The 18,164-nt window shown below is 36.0% G+C and overlaps 1 protein-coding gene across 1 annotated transcript in view; it reads left to right on the top strand.

The window, feature by feature from the left end:
* Positions 1-18,164, top strand: part of PLXDC2 (plexin domain containing 2) — a 253,050-nt gene that overhangs the window by 221,198 nt on the left and 13,688 nt on the right. The window contains exons 11-13 of the mRNA XM_054273816.1: positions 2,683-2,836; positions 3,099-3,137; positions 15,850-16,010. Of these exons, the coding sequence (XP_054129791.1) occupies positions 2,683-2,836; positions 3,099-3,137; positions 15,850-16,010 (354 nt within the window). The remainder of the gene's footprint in view (positions 1-2,682; positions 2,837-3,098; positions 3,138-15,849; positions 16,011-18,164) is intronic.

Below are 18,164 nucleotides of genomic sequence, written 5' to 3'. Positions count from 1 at the left end.
GGAAAATACTTTAATTAAACAATACCCAAAAAAACCCAGAAAGTCTCCTCCAAAACAATGTCCCTGTGCCAATTTTCTTTTAGATCTCTGACTTTTGCCAGAAAAGGGGAAGATACAGTGATTTTCCTTATTTCAGAAAACCCTTTGCAAGAGTAGCCTCAAGTGAAAAACAGACATTTCATTTTGGTTTTGAAATCTGGCCAAATCATTTAATAAAGAAGAAATTACACAGATGAATTCAAAGACATAAAATAAAAATAGTAATTGAAATAAAAATTTAAAAGTCCTCACACAACCAGCCTACATGGCATTTTGATTTCTTCTCATGGAGATGCAGTGAGAGGATGAAAAAGATATCTGACAGTGCTGGGCTGTCAAACAGGGACTATAACCCTTCTCTGAAAGATATCTGGGGTACTCCTAGACCAAAGAAGTTCCTTTCCAATAAACATTTATAAATATGATGATGATTATTGATAATGATGGTGATGATTATTGATGATGATAATGATGATGATGACTTTCCAGTTTAAAAGCCCCTTTACAGCTGTTTTTGGTTTGAGGTTTGGGGGAGTTTTTAATTTTCCTTTTTTATTTTTTTCTATGTTGGGACTGTGGTAATAGGAACAAATTCATTTATGGCACTTTTAATCTTCATTAAAAAAGAAGGTTGCCATTAAAAAAGTAGTTCTTTTTCCATTTTTGCTGAACAGGCTAAATATCCTGATGCTGAATGATTTTCAACAACATAGGCCTTCTGAAATGTCAGGTGAAGCCCAGGGCAAAACACAGTCACAGGTGTCTAGTAAGAAAAGCACATTCTGTTTTATTTTCAGTAGAAGCAAAGAGATGTTATGCTATAAATTGATATTAGTGGAAGAAATTAATTTTTTTTAGAACTGTAATTGCAAAATAACTGCAACCTACAAACTGCCTTATTACATTGCCTTGAAGCTTCAGCTTTGCAGTTTGCCACCAGCTGATTTGAAAGCAACATTTTTGAGATGTTTATTATCTGTGGAGGGCAACATTTTCAAGAACACAGGATAAAAGTTACTGGGAGCATGTGTTATTATAGGGCACAACCCTTGCATTGCTTTAATCCTGATTATAATTAGCTAGGATTCAATTGTGCTTGCAAACTAAGATATCAAAAAACTTCTCTCTGCAGGACATTAACATTCCCTTCTGCTTCTCCTTTATTGTTCCAGTCCAGCATGTGCTCCAAGGTTTAGTACATGATCTGAGAGGAAATTATCAATATACTAAGTGTATCTGAGAAATTAATAGTTTAATTTGCACAGTTTTGGGCTACTTGGTTGCAGTTGACTGTCCAGCTTTTAGGCTCTGTGGAATAGAAGCAACAGCTTGCTTGGCATACTCCAGAATTATGCCTGAGCTGACTGCTAGAGTTCCAGGAAGGATCAAAATTTAGCACACAATGGTTAATTTTAGATTCTTCACTCAAAAGGATAAATAATGAGGATTCTCATCGTAAGGTTTCTTTATTTTTAATATAAATTTTGAGCTAAATTTTGACTAAATTACATCAGTGAAATTAACAGTATTTTTAAAGAAAAATACAAAAAAACGTAAAGAATAACTATCCTGCATGTACTGATACAATTCTGTAATGTAATATATAGTTTAAAGTAAAAAAAATGAATTATAAAATATCTGTGAATATTAAAAGAAAGACAATGTCCACTGGGTTTTGACAGCCAGATCTCAATAAAATGAAATAAAGGTTTGCATGACACCACTTCTCATGAAAAAGAATGGGGACAGCAGGAGCAAAATGATGAAAGATAATTGGATGTATTTTCCTGTAAAACTGTGTGAACCATAAAAGAAATTATTCATTGCATCTTCAGACTTTTAAAAATGTCCAGAACTTGGGAGAAAAAAAATAGCAAGCGGACTCTGTATCAAAATATTTGCCCATGCAAATAAATATTTATTATTTGATAGTGAATTTTATTTATAGTTTGCAAATCTAGTATAAAAATTTTATTATTTTTGATGTTTATATTTTATAATAATAGGTTTTTCTATTTATATATTATGTTTTTATTTATACAAAAAATACATTACACTTTAATATTATTTGAATTAATAGGCATATAGTGAATGGATTGATTTATTGTAGTGAATAAATATTCTATAGGCTGAATATATGCACACATTTCAGGCATCTGTGTGTGTTCCCTTGTGATAATTCCATGTAAAGCCTAATTAATTGCTCCAGTAAACTACACATTGGGCACTACGAAGAGCTACTATTTAATTCCCACATATCTTTTTTTAACATGTTTTATGTCACCTGGATTGATGGCAGTTTTACTCTTTTACAGAATAGTAAAAGTCGGAATTATAAACTTAGATGTTAAACCTTGATTGAGGGAAATAAGTTTGACAATCTGGGCTGACTTTGTAATTAACAATGAAGAGCTGTAAATTTTGCAGATAAATGAAAAAATGTATGTTGCTGAAGTCTTCATAGATACTTGAAAGTGGAAAAGGAAAAAAAAAATTAAAAGACGAAGCTTTTGAGTTTTCTCTATCTAGTGTCTGTTTTCACTCTTTTTATCACAGCAACTTGTCCATGATTAAATTCTTCATTCTTGACGGTTTCCACTGAGAATTAATTTGCTCTTCCTTGTTTCTGTTGTTTCCCAACAGTCAAAGGATAAGATTTGTGAGAGGAATATAGACACAACTGAAACACCTCTGTACTCCACCACCACCCTTCTGCCAACCACCACAAGGTTCAGAGTTTTAACAACCACCAGAGGATCCACCACTTCCCACCTTCCAACCAGCCTGCCCACAGAAGGTGATGTGTATACACCGCATTTTTATACTTGAAAAAAAGCAATTTACAACTCAGAAAGAAATTTATTTCCTTTAAGTATGTGTTGATGACAACCTTTTCCCTCTGGGACGGCAGAAGGAGTTGGGAATCTAGCTCTCATCAAGTTCAGGACTAAATGATTTTCTTGTTGTGGAATGTATTTATCATTAGAAACCTATTGCTAAAGTGAATCATGACCTAAAAAATGCTTTTTCCTTCAACTAACTTTAAATTTCCTTTATAGATGACACCAAGATAGCACTGCACCTAAAAGATAATGGAGGTAAGATATTTTTTTTTGTCTGTAAATAGTGTCAGTATTTTGTCAAATTATACTTTACTGAACTTTATTAATCAAAATCTGATTGTAGAAATAGTTTTTACTGGACTCTCAAGGGACTCCAGCATCCCACATCTGTGTGGAAGATAAGTAGGGCAAATAAACTTAGGAACTGCTTAGGAAACTAAATATTTACAATTCTCTTTAGCATTCTGTAATTAAAGAGCTTGTTCAATTATGGACATATTAAACAAACTTTAATTGTATTAGTACAAATATTGACTAGTAATGCAGTATTAATACAGTTATTAACTATAATAATGCAGTTTTATTTAACTGTTTTAAGAGTATATGGTGCTAGTTCTAAATAATAATATTGTGCTATAAAGTCATTCACAGTAGTGAATCATGACATGACATTTTGTTAATAAGCATACCCATTTTGTATCTACATCTGTACTAGCAGAGATCCTGCACATTCTCCAAGCACATTCCGTGTGCAAGTTAATAAGATCACCTTTGCCATAAAGACCCCTGTTAAATGAGGCTCTGCAGGGGACTACTTTTGTAATCTTCTTTGTGAGTTCAACGACTGAGACCTGAGATTTTTCCTTCTGCCTTTGAAGTGGATGAGCATTCCCCTAGTAGAATAGGACTGAGTTGTCAGATGTTGCCTGCACCTGTGCTCATTGCCAAAGGAGGGCTAGCTGAGGTGAAAAGGAAGATTTGGGTTAACTTCTGAAGGCTTCAGAATGGTCTGTCAAAGCAGAGAAAGATTTGCTGAGCAAATTTAAATAAATCACATTTCCACTGATATTAAGGGGAATATTATTGGCTCTGATTGCCTTTCCAAGCAGGGAACATGAAGTTTCTCTCATGGGTCAAGGGAACAGGCAGCCAAGTGTGGCAGCAGACGCAGGCAGGGCGCAGGGCAATCCCAGCAGCTCAGGGAAGCTACAGGGGTCAACCCTGGTCTAGTGACCATCAGCTGAGTCTGCAGCAATGAGGCAGACCCAGGGACAAGGCAGGAAGCCAGGCTGGCAAAGAAGGGAGCAAAGGGGCACAGATGCCAACAGACAGTTCAGGAAAGGACCAGAGAGAGCATCTCCCATCAGTGGTCCTAGAGAAGGGGAGATTATAAACCACGTCTACACAGGAATTCTGCAACAGCAAAGGGATGAAGGCCAATCCAAGGCAGCGCAGTCCATGGACAGGACTGGAGACAAGCTATCTTTAGTGCTGGTCCAGGCCACAAGATCAGAGATGGGATCGAATATAGGTTCATCTGCAGCATATCTTGGGTTTGGAGCTGAGCTTACATGGGGACCCCAACATCATGGGCAGAGAGATTGTATACAGCATTTCAGAACAGCTGAGTTATAGCAGTTTCTCAGGACCCTCACAGAGAATTATTCAAGTTTTGAAAAAACACAGAGTGCAGATGCCACTTAGCTTGTTGGTCTCTTTCCCTGCCATTTGTTTTTTAGTCATATTCAGTCATTATTTTCTCCTTCACTCAAACTAAAGATCTGTTCACTCCACGAGGGCAGTTCTCATCCTCTTCCTTGCCAGTCTCCCCTCTGTTATTTTGCTGTCACCAACCACAGCACGGCTGGTCACATGCTGTATTGGGCACTGAATTGTCCAGTTTTTGGCAGTGGTGTTTTTTGACATTACTTTGAGGCATAAGTGATCCCTTGGAATAAAGTGATCTGTAAACTCAATGTGGTACTTTTAAGCATTTTGTCTATGGAAATGTCCCTAAAACCTTCTCTTTCTCTCTTGAAATCAAATTGCTTCTTATTTTATTGCAAAAAGTGCTTCAGTGCTCTTCGAGGTCAATAGTCAGCACTTCATTCTCCTGTTCCATGTCTGCTCTGTACTGGAGGTGTGATCCTGGCTGAAAAGTGCCCACACTCTGCCCTGTGAGCCAACGCTCTGTGGCAGGTGGCTGACCCAGGAACAGGCAGCTCTCCATCATGAGCATCTCATACACAGCTAAAACTATGCTGTTATATAAAAAATTATTCCAAAAGTGGGGTTTAGAAAACACATCCATATTTCTTTCAGGTTGGGAATTGCAGCGGGATTGTTTTCTCACTTGTTTGTTTTGTGCCCAAGATCTGAAAAGAAAAACTATGTAAAAGTGTTGAGTCCTAGAGCAAATTATAGATGGCTGTGGCCTACTTGGTAGGTGAGGTGTAGGGTTTGAAGCATTGGCTATATATAGAAAGTTCATTTCCACAGAGAAAGCTGCTACATTTTAAGAGGACAAACCAACACCTGATGAGATTATTCATTTTACTTGAGCTTTCCTTTTATTCTTGTAATTAAAAAAAAAAAAATTACTTCAAACAACACAAAAGCCAAGCAACACTCCAGGATTTCTCATTCACACAGTAAATGTATCTTTGAGTCTGACAAGTTATTTTTGATGAATCTTCAATTATACATTGAATTTTCTAGTGTCCCCTAGATTAGACTCAGATAAAACCTCTGTAGCCGCAGGCACATTCTTTGATTCTCTGTGGTTTGTCAGCCTTTCATAAAGAGTAGATTATTCCAGGTCATGAATACAGGGTCTTTACTTTCTCACACTAAATTATTTAAAACTCTAATGAAAGGGAACCCTTTATAATGGAAAACCAAAGCCATATTGGATCAATGATTGCCTATAGTTTGATGTGTCCTTGGGTGATAGCAGTCGATATCTGGTTAGGTAGAACAAAAGGATTCCATAGAAATTCTACATTTCACCTCTGTCTAGAAACGTTTGCAACCAAATCTTATAAATTTATAAATCGTTAAAAATTTAATTTTTTGTTCTGTTTATACTGCTTTGACCTTTTAATTGTATGAGAAAATCTTTTGCGACTGTACAGTAATGCAGCCACAGTTTTGTGGCATATCCTAATTTACATTTCAAATTTGCTTGGCTTTGTTTCTTCTGCTTGCCCTCTTTCTTTACAGACATGACAAATGCATGCCTAGACTGTTTTAAAATACAGGTGGCATGCCATCAAAATTTTTGTTATATCTTGGTTGTCCTTAAGATGACAAGCATTTTATAAGTTCTAAGAGATGTCCAGCACTAAAAATGTACCATTTTTTTGTTATTAATTTCAGATTCAGTTGCTTTTTCATTTTCTTAAAATTTAACACAACTGACGAAACATTTTAAAAGCCTAATTTTTCATAAAAACTGTGAACAATTGGCCATGGCTATCCTCTAATGCAATATTTTCTTGTTGAGAACTCTCTGGTGGATGATTTAGATGATTGGCCACCACATCTAGAGATTTTATTTGACATTTTTAGACACTGTTTTGATGATTAGATTGCCATGAGTCCTTCACAGTCCTTCAGCTTCAAAACTTGAAAGAAAAGTCTATGTCTTTTGGAGAGCAGGTATCAGGCAAATGTCACACTTTTCATTCCTCAAGGTGAATCAATTTCATACAGAAATTTCTGTTTCAAAAAAGGAAAGCTATGGAAAAAAAAAAGCAGAAAAACAAACTGTTGAAGGAAATAAAGCTCTTTAATTTATTTGTTAACAGGTTCATCCCAGCATATGTAGTTCTAGGAAATGTCAGTATCGTGTTTTTTCACCTTCATCTGGACATTTTCAAAGATGGTCTAGATACAACAAACAGGAATATACTAACAGGATTAACGTTCGTGCTACAGAGAGCTTAATTTGATTTTGAGAGATTAAGAAACTCAGTTAGAAATGACCAAAATGTAGACAAAGTTTTGGAAAAAGAGTACTTTTATATACTTTATATACAGTGATAAACTTACTCAAGACTATTTTTTCCAATAGTGTCCTGTGTCTGGAAACTAGCTTCCATAAGTCATCTGTCTTCCTAATTTCAATTACAGAGAAAATGTAGTCCTTTTTTTCTTGTGTACCCTGAACTCCAGCTGCAAGACATAAAACACCATCTAATACCTGATATGAGTCATATAACATTTTTCTTTCTAATATGTTAAGTTGCTAAATTATTTAGAAAATTAGAGCTATTTCACCAAAGAAGTAAGCCAGCTTTTCAGGCAAAACAAATATTTTTTTCATAGAGGAAGTTGTTATCAACACACAGTGCAAAACCAAGTGACTCAGCTTAATAAGTCACTATGAATTAGCTGAGTCTTCCCCAATTTTAAAGTAAAACACAATAAATTAAAAAATTATAAACATAACCTTTTGTGGGGGCTTAAAACTCTTTTAAAGTGGACTTTTTATAACATACATAAGATTGACAAGATATGGCTTGTTTTTTACTGCAAGAACTTAGCCTAGCCACAGGAAATGACCTTCCAGATGCTTCATCTCATCTGGTGTTAGCCAGGAGTCCACAAGCTGTTCTTTTAGGCCTTTCTCCTAGCCAATGGCAAGAGAAAGCAATTAAATGTCATGCTAAAACAAGTGCCCAGGCTAGCATATGTTACTATATGGGGTGCCTAACTCTACAAGATACAGAGTAAAATCTAAATTACATAGTAAGAGTGGCATCTTGTAGGTACCTAAGGTTTCCTTCAATTATCTTCAGGTTGTCCTAGCTCATGTGTTTTTTTCCATTCCTGTTCAGAAACCTGCAGGCCAAGAGTTAGAACTTTTTTCCCCAGTCTTTTGTCATGAAAAAAAGAGGATTTAATGTTTGTATCATTATTGCAAAAATCTTGTTGAGATTAGTAAGTGGATTATGTAATTATATGTTTACTTCTGTGTGTTCCACTGACTCAAAAATGCTGGTGTTCCCCTAAATTTGCAGGGTTCACACAATTACTGAAGCAAGGATTTCCTTGAAGAAAACTGGTCATAAAGTTTACTTTATCTGTGCTATGCCATGTGCTGTATTTGTATAAATAAAATCTTACCAAAGAGAAGTTTTGAAATGGGTTCTATGAAGTCTTGCAAATAGAAGAAAAAAAAAAGTGTCAGACCAGAGTGAAGTGGAATAGGTGGTGATGGATAGAAATGTACTCAGAGGATAAAAATATGAAGATATATGGATTCAAGAAAAATAATCACCTTCATTATCAGATAAACCAGAAAGAGCCCTGTAAACAGAGGTTATCTGATTTTTTTAACCTTCTTTCTTTTATTAATGTAGGAAAGATAGTCCAAAAGGAACAAATAAAATACAACTCAAATAAGTCAGGGATTGTTCCTGTATTTGATTTCACACTTCAGATTATAGGTTAAGAAATGCTGATACATTTCCTCATTTTATTCTCTATTTCTCTCTGAACTTTTTCCAAGCTGTTTCTCCTCTCTCATTTCTCAGCAACCTCTTCTCAGCCCACATTAGAGACAGGTTTTGATAAAAATTAGAACTCTCTTGTCTTTGGTATGATCAAAGTTGAAATTTAGACCCAACTAATTTCCCTAAATGCTGGTCTATGTTTCCTGCAAATTCAGCTGTAACACTCAGAATAGGAAGCAGTGCTTTTAGCAAAAAGTGTGGGATCTACCATAGTATGTTACTGTATGAAACACGAAATGATGGGCAAGTGTAATTCAAGTTCTTTCTTCCCAGTAAAACCTGGGATTTAAGGAAAGCCTATACAGCCTTGCTGGGGTTTAGTATGGTATAATTGGGCCAAAGCCAAGAACACAAGCTTGGAAAAGCAGCAGCCTCTTATATAAATGTTCCCAACTTCTTCATGCATCAGACACAGGAAGAAATATATCTTACATATTACATGTAGTGGCCAGTAGGCTACAAGCATGTTTTTTAAAGCAAGTACAAATGAAAAGTGCTGAACTCGTCCATTCTGGTTGAAAAAATAGAATATTACATCAATAATATTTATTCTTATTGGTTGCATAAATAAGCTATTATTTTCCACTTGCTTCATGGTACTTTGAATTGTACTTAAAGGTTTCTTATAAAAAGAGAGTTGTGCCCTTTCTAGAATTTTTGCATCTCCACTACATCCCAGTTTTGTTGCCAAATAACCCCTAGAAAGAAACTATCACTTTCTCCTTGAGCAAAAGAGGGCATTTTTTATCATATTAAGTGTTATATATCACATTGAAGAAGCATGATGTCAAAAAAACAGAGGAGCTGTGGTAGACACTTCAACATATATTGAAATCTAGCATACTAATTTTGTTTCTCTTTGGTTTGCTAAGACAGATATAAAATGGTGTATGGTATTCTACTCTTACAGTTGTCATGACTTTGTTGTAAAGGGTCACAGCTGACTTTGTTGGTCTCAAATTTACATTTTGCTGACTTTGTACTAGATCAAAGGGTTAATGGGAAAACCTCACATAGCTCTAAGTGCAGATCTTAAGGAGGACTACATGGAAAAAACTGGACATACTTTTAAGAAAAGGCTGCTTTCTTTAGTTTTATCATTTGCTCCTGTTGCTGTCACAGTGCTATGGCAATGTGACAGCTAGGGCACACAGAGGTCCTGTGATATTCTGTCTAACTTCCTATTCTGCATGGAGTTAAGCCAGTTCTGCAGTTAGCAGCCTTCTCCAATCTTCTCTGCTCACTCATCTTTGACATCAGTGTCCATGGTCACTGTAAAGAATGGCAAACATTAAGGTCAGGTGAAGGAAAGTCATATATATAGTTTTGTGCATTTTGCATTGAAGTTGAAATATCTGAAGTTGTTCTGTGTCCCAAAGATGTGGTGGGCACTGTGGTGAGTAACTCTACAAGCATTAGACACAGCATTCGAGAGGAACAGCCTGCTTTACCTTATTGTCTTGTGTTTGCTTTCAGTAGGGTGAAGAAGAGTCAATGGGGTGACAGAATTGAAATTCTTATAAATAGCTAACTTTTTTTTTCATCTGAACTTGAATCAGCTGCTTTTACAGAAAAATGGAGTGGTCCTTCATGGCTCTTACTGAGCTTCATCATGGCAACTGTTTGATGCTACCTTAGTATTGTAATGGCTTACATGGTCTCAACCAGCTCAAACTAAAATTGATACTAAAATTAATACAGATGACAAATGTTGTAGCATTAGGTGATATTTTAGAGCAGAAGAATGAAAGCCCTTAGAGTACTGTCATCCTATAAACAGAGGGATTTGATTGTAATGGACTCTATTCAATTTACTACACTAAGCAGTTGAACAGTCTTGGAGAGACTTACTGAGTTGCCCTGGCTCCTACAGAAAATTGATAGTGAAGCCAGATACTGAATTCTGATTTTGTGTGTTATAGTTCATAATATTCTCACTCAGAGACTACCTTTCAATCCTTACATGCAATTGAAAATCAATTTTTAAAGCATTAGCTGAGCTATAACTTAATAAAACATCCTGAAACCAGTAAAGCTATGGCTTAACCTCAAAATGTTAACAAATGCTAAGGGATTGAACCCACAAATCAAGAAAATCACACTCCATTACTGTGAATAAGTTGAGAACTCCAGAGCAGAGGTAGAGAGAAAATTTTTATGGGAATTCCCTTGAGTCTCTGGAGAATCCTTCCAACTGCACATTCCCTTATTCTCTCCCACACACCATTAATCATCTTTTCAGGAATCTGTGTTATGTACAGGGAAAAAACTTGTGTGTGAAGAGCCATATACCTGCCCCATAAAGCAAGAAGTCTCCTGGTAGATTCATATTCCAGATGTAAATGGAGGCCCAGAAGAGGGGGAAAATCTGGTGGCTCTGTTGAGCTCACTGTACCTGTAAGACTGTGCTCAGCTGTCCTAAACATTATGTTCTCCCTCTTGGCAGGAGCCTGTTAACTCAAACCCACTGTCATGCAAACAGGAGTGTCACAGTTTCCAGGCTAGAAAATATATATGTAATAGGGTGGAGGGTTGGTGAGTGAACTTGATCTGTAGTTGCCCCAGAACATGAAGTAAGAGAAGGTTTCTGCCCTTTTGCTAACCAAAAAGTAGAAAATGCATTCTTCTGCCAAAAAGAGAGGAGAAAAGAACCATGTTTGGGACTGAGTTATCATATTCAGGCTGATTGTTGCTGTTTAAATCATCTATATCCCTGGCTTTGTGTGACAGTCAGGAGGGTCAAATAAGGTATTGTGTTTTATCCCTTAATGATTCATGTGCATAAAAGTGAGTTTGAATTGGAGGTTCAAATCCAATGGGTTTTTTCTCCAGATGATCTTTTACCAGCTGATCAAAATGCAAGAGCAAAAAGGCATACCTTTTTTGGAGGGAAAAGCAAAATTTTATTTTCCAAGTCTGCAATGAAATTCTGCATTTCTGTCTATCATTCACCTTTTGTTCCACATCACTCTATATAAAGGAAATTTTCTAGCCAGAAAGTACCAGAAGTTCATCTATTTTTTCCTCATTTTTCCTGTAAAATATTTTGTATATCTGTTCTCACAGACAGAGACCGTAATCTCTGGAAATTGAACTCTTTTGTATCTCATATCATAAGAGGTGTAATTGTATGTCTCACAATTTCATTTTCTCATGTATAAAACTATCACAGTAGAAACTTTTTGTAAACTTTAAAATTAGACAGTAAAAAACAATGCATTTCATTATTTTACAGACCTCAAGAGTTAATATGCAGTTATAAGAAAAATCATGTTGCCAATGTACCCTGAATGTGTTTACAAAGAGCAAGCAGCAGTTTGTAAACACAAAAGCAGTTTCAGTTTGTGTCTTTGTTCTGTTAAAGTCAGCATCACAGTCCTGTGTGCCATGGCAAAATAAGATTTTCAGTGTTCATTCCTTGAGAGTTTTTTGTTTTCCTACACCAAAAGAAGCTAGCCCAAGTGTAACTAGAGACATAATAGTTATTTTAAATCAAAGATTTTATAGTGTTTATGTGTTTCTAATGGAAACAATAGGGACATTTTTATTGTGCTTTCACTTTTATTTTTTTAAACATTACAGTATCAGTACAGCTATTTCTTGTTCTGATTCTGTGCCTTTATATTCGGGAAAAAAGGCTACTTGTTCTTTCTATGCAGTCATTCAGCACCTAATGAGAAGCAGACTGACCTTGGAGATATTAACAGACTCCTTCTGCTTAAAAGTCTAATACATTTAAGATTTTGAGAAGACATTAAAAATATAGAGTATATTATATGTAACAATTGCTTCTTGAGCATAAGAAAAGGAAAGTCTGGGGAAAGTTTCATAGAGAAAACTGCTTTTGGGAAAGGACTGGTCATAAAACAAATAGCCTTCCATGGGTATAGCCTTCCCTGGAACAATAGACATGCTGTGATAATCTTAGTAAGACTTCTACACCTGAAAAAGTTTCCAATTCCTTTTTTTTTATCTATTTCCCTTGGTGGCTTTTTAAAAGAACTGACTGTTGATTTTGCAGCAAAGAGTATTTTCAGTGTTGACAAAGTTGTTTATTGTCTCTGTGCAAAGAGAGTGAAATCAATTTCTCACGAGTATTTGAGCCCTGGGGTCAATGGACTGAATTTCTATTATGGAAATTACAAGTTACTTAAACTTGATGTAATTTAAGGAAAGCATTTCTTTGGTTTCCTTTTTTTTTCTTTTTGCATTTGGCATTCTGCACTGGTGTCCACACAGTGCTCCACCCCTGACTAGCAGAAATCTGGGCAGGCAGTTGACACCTGTGCTGTTTCAAAGAGACTGCTCTAGTTTGCAAAGCTGGATGCTGAAAGCTGAGAAAATATCAGATCAAAAGGGATTAAAGGGATGACCTTTATAGAGTTGTTGGACCTTGTCTGAAGTCTCAAACTTTTTAAAATGCAGAATATGATGTTATGCCTTCAACCATAACATAGTAACAATACAAATTGCTCATTTAGTGCAAATCAGCCTGAAAATGGGTACATGACAAAGTATTTTTTTATGCACAAATATGACATTAAAGAGTATGAAACTGTCAAAAAGATAATTATGAGACAAAGAAGCTATGAATTCTCTGCTCCTTTGCAGGAACAGTTCCTTCTCAGTAGGGTGACTCAGAACAAACTGTTCATCCATGGGAATTAACAGTCCAACCAAGAGGATGTAGACCAAGCAGGCCTTTTCTGATGGCCTTTCAGTTGCTTAATTTCCTTTTGTATGGAAATTTGAAAAATATGTACAAGTACTAAATATTGTTACAGTGCATGACCAGAAACTAAGACTGGTGTTTCTATACATTCATCTGTTCTCAAATGAAGTGAATATTGATGGCTATGTCAAGCAAAAGATTCTGCTGTCTGAAAAGAAGAGGAATCTTTTTTTGGATCACTTTTCTTTCCTGTCTTCTTCATGAATCTTGCATCCTTTTTTATATAGTTCTCTAACTTGTAGAAAGTATTTTAATGACCCTTTAGAAGAAAATTTTGAAAATTTGAAAAATAGAAATTTCACACTCTATGTAATATCTCCTTTCCTCTACTTCAGTATAAAGAATTGCCTGGAAATGTTCACACTATGTATTGTGAAAATCAAATCAAATCAAATCAAATCAAATCAAATCAAATCATAGGCTGACACCTACTTTTCCATTTCAAAACTCCTATACATTTGTATGAACTAAGCTCTATGAAAGCAAAGTAAATCCCTTTGTAGGATTTAAGCAGGGAGAGACCTGGTTTTTGGATCCTGTTCAAACATAAACTCAAAATTCATGTCCAAAATCAGTACAATTAAAACTGAAGTTCCTGTGTGAACAGATACTCATGAACTTTTAAAAAGAATGATACGTGTAGGATTCAGCTGTACCAGAGTGGGTATCATGCTTGCAATTTTTTATTAAAATCATTAATGTTTCCTACATGCTAGTTTGTCTTCCCAATCTATTGGGATCTTTTGCTTTATCTTCCGATTCTGTTACTCAGTTCCTTACTCCACAAAGTGTCGCTGTCTTTAGGGGACAGAAAAGAGCAACACTGTGGAGTTTTGACTGTCCTGAATCAAGATTGAGGAAAATGGACAAAAATTCCTTCTCTATCCCCAGAGATGCATAACTGTTACATGAAGTAATAGTCAGATATATGTCTTGGCTAAGATAATGCATGTTCATTTTCCTTTTCTCCCTTTTGTTCCAGTGGTGCTGTGCAGTCTGCTGGGTGACCAACCATGCAGCCTTCCTTAGTCTGGAGAGAAACATGCTGCCATACATGGATGTATGGGCTGTAACATTCAGATTAACTGTTCCTCTTTTCTTTTATTGCCCCTCATGGAAGACATTTACCACTACCTGCATCAATATGCCTTTCTTCTATATTTTCCAATTCTCAATTTTAACTTTAGAGTGAAGTGTTCAACTCGAATCAGATGAATGGTGAAAGACCATGTACATTTATTGCTATTGTTGTTGTTGTTCCTCTTAGTAACAATTACAGTGATTTGTTTGAAGTGATACTCATAACACATATCTGTCTTCAAAGAAAAATTAAAAGAGAGCCCCTGACCTCAGAGAACATAGCACTAAGACAACCAAACAAATATTTCAAGGGGATGGCACAGCAAAAAGGATGGTTGCAGATATCAATGATTTTCATTATAGTCTGCTTGCCAAACGAGCATGGTGGCAGGAAATTTAAAAGTGGGCCTGAAATAAAATTTCTCATGAGCAAGACCAGACAGGTGGTGTATGGAGTAACCCATGAAAGTGATTAGAGGAATTTCCAGAAGAGCAGAAAGCAGTTGGAATATCACAGACATACAGAATACGCGAAGCTGGAAGGGACCCACAAAGACCACAGAGTCCAACTCCTGGCCCTGCACTGAACCCACCCCCAAGTGTCACACCATGTGCCTGAGAGCATTGCCCAAATGCTTCTTATACTCTGTCAGGCTTGTGCTGTAACCACCTCCCTGAGGAGCCCAAGAATCCTCTGGGTGAGGAACATGTAGCAGAATGATGGAAGTTTGTGAAGTCAAATTACCCATGCTCTACTGGTGTTTCCTAAACCTAGGACTTCTGAATGGCTCTTTTGCCTGCAGAAGTGGGCAGAACAGCAATTCTTGTGTGCAAGAGTATGATGAAGAACAACCAGTTCTACAAGTGTTGGTTGATATATTGAGAAACTTTTCCCCCAGAGGTTACACTGTTGTTGAAAAGCTTTCAGTCACTTATTTTGGAAGCACTACTGACAAGTTGCTTGTGACACAGACGACCCTCTTTTATCCTGACAGGAGCATAGCACGAGTGGCTTCTTGGTATCAAGTTTAGTAAATGAATGGTCTTCTGTAATACTTTGGTATGACAAGCATACTATTGAGACCAAGATCAAAATATTGCAGGATATTTGCATCCATCTGTTGCACTTTTGGCTGTCTGATTTAGTTGCAAAGATCAGTTCCAAACTCATCTACAAGCTAATGAATAAGGCTTTCAGAATGTGTTTAATACCTAGACCTCACAAGGGTTTGTGGCATGTCTCAACTGGAATATTTAAAGAAAAATAAAATGTTTAAAATGTATTCAATTAATACTTTTTTCTCTGTGGGACAATTGAAAGAATTTTAAAAGAAAATCAAAGCAAACTGTATTATAAAGACAATTAGGAACTTCAGACTGTCCATTTTAAGTTCAAAAGAAAAGATATTAATATCATTTATTGTATTAGAATCAGTAAAACATGTGAAAGTCTCTTCATTAAGATTATGAGAGTACCCGGTAGTAGAAAAGAGACATCTATTATCTTTTTCCAACTTGGGCTGTAGAAAATGAGGTACATGCAACACACAAAAAGCAAATGCTCAGTTGCCATCTGTGCCATAATGGAATGGGTCAGGCATAAGTTACAGTGCTAAGAAGTGTGCTCTTTGTGCAGCTTCAACAGACGACAGCGCGGCAGAGAAGAAAGGTGGAACGCTTCACGCCGGGTTAATTGTCGGCATCCTGGTGCTGGTGCTCATTGTGGCTGCAGCCATCCTCGTGACTGTCTACATGTACCATCATCCAACATCAGCAGCTAGTCTCTTCTTTATAGAGGTAAGACAAGAGCAACACTCTGTGTCACTAGTCCTGTCTCTTGGCTGGGGTATTTGGAGACTCCAAAATAGATCTTTCTTAACTGAATCCAAAAGTGTCTTCATGTTCAGAGTGTAATCCTGGAAGAAAAGGAGCTCTCCTAGCCGGGGATATTGTTTTGTTCTTAGCATGCTTGTCACTCTGCTCCTTTAGCTTACCATTGCTATTACTTCTTTTGCTTGTAGACAGGACATTTATCTAAGAGATATATGTCAGATACCACACTACTTCTCTTTCCTGTCCTTCATTTTCCTCACAACATTTTCCTTCTTTTTCCATTACCTTTCCTGTGCACTGTCACTTTATTTCAGGACATATAAAGTATTCATTCTTAATTCTACAGAAGAGCTGACTTCTAGTTCATTTTTAGCTGGAAATTTGTATTAGCTGTTCCTTACATCATTTACAGGAAACTTTTTACACTTTGTCTAGAGTGTGGAAAATATTTTCACCTAATTTTTAACATCTATAATTTCTTCTGCTCTTTGTATTAGTGTAAAAACAGACTCTTTTAGATTCATCTTACCTTTTTGAGACATCCCCTTTAGGATTAGTTAAATTGACATTTTTCTCCCTCAAATACAGATAGCTACCTTAGGTGCAGATACCTACATTGCAGATGCTGACATTTAGTCAGTTCAGTTCTGCTGTAGACAAAAATATGAGAAAGGAGAATCTCCATAGGCTTTTGTGCCCACAAAAACCCATGAATTCCTACACCTCCGTGTGGTTTCTTTTCTTTAACTCCTCAACATCCCCCTGCCTTGTGATAAGTACAGATTTGATGAACATGAAAGAAAGGGATGACTGTTCAGAATCCCCCACTTGTGGTATTCCCTTCATATGAAGAGCCCAGAGACGTACTATTGGACAACAGTGAAGATGCAAAACCACTGGAAGTGTCACTAGGGACATACCTTAGGGATTGCTTAGGTAAAATCCTGGACCAGGAAGATGTAGACATTTATTGTTAGTGACAGCAATGAGAATTGAAGTGAGACATGAACATGAACAGAATGATTCATCTTTAACATCATATTATAATAAATATTCTTCTTAGATGGGATTGTAGTGACAGAAATCAGAATGAATTGTTTATCAGTATTCCTGTTCTAGTAATGTGACTGTGCTAATCATCAGGGAACAGAATCCATATCATAACACATAGTTTTCTCTCATGTTTACGCAGCATTTCAAGCCAGTTCACTGTTGATATAGACAAACAAAATTCCACTGAAGTCCTTGTATGAAAGGGAAGGTTTTGTCCCTTTCTTTTTTTCACACACAGATTAAATTTATAAGGATTGAATTTCAATTCTTTCACTCTACTAAAAGCAAGTTTCTTATCTGTCATGGTGTGATAGAAAAGGCTAAGTAAATGGCAACACTACTTTTCAACAAGAGAAGAATTCCAAATTACAATACACATTTTTTGTTTGTTTGTCTGTTTTAAACATAGGGCATGTTAATTTATTTCTTTCATTGATAGCATACTCATCATGCAAACAGAGATGCCTTAATCAGTGTTGTTAAACTCATTCCACTGAATCTAATCCTTAGGTGCCATTAATCAATCTATTAATCTATTATTAGTCACAGCTAACATGTCTTTCAGCAAACAATGTAGTCATTTAGAACAAATAGAAAAACATAAACTTTCTGTATAAAATAAAGGAGAAATCAGTCAAAAAAAAATTTATTCAAAACTAGGTATAACCTTCATTCTCTATTGGTTACTAGGATAAATGTGGTACTTGTGAAGGACCAGCATTAGCAAGAATTGTAAAAAGTACTGGTCATGAAGGGGTGGCCTTCTCCTGTGAGTGGTGCAAACACTGATGTAGTGGGGAAAATCACAAGGGATGAAATAGGGGATGACTACCTCAGAATGCTTACACAAATTTCAAAACTTTTAAACAATTTCTGGTATCATAAGTCTAGAACAGAGCAATTTAATCCATTCCAGAAATCAAATTGCTTTTAATAAGTTTAATAATTTAATTTTCAAAGAAAAAAGTCATTTGATCAATTAAAAGAATAATAGACTGTATTATTCTTACATTCATCTGGTCTATAGGATTTACATGTTAGCAATGCAAAGAAGAAAATATCTTC

The sequence above is a fragment of the Melozone crissalis genome, unplaced genomic scaffold (assembly GCF_028551555.1).
Source record: "Melozone crissalis strain CALT ecotype California unplaced genomic scaffold, PUWL_Pcris_2 ptg000016l_1, whole genome shotgun sequence".
Lineage (NCBI taxonomy): Eukaryota > Metazoa > Chordata > Aves > Passeriformes > Passerellidae > Melozone > Melozone crissalis.
The sequence above is the reverse complement of the archived record's forward strand: the minus strand, read 5'-3'. Positions and strand labels throughout refer to the sequence as shown.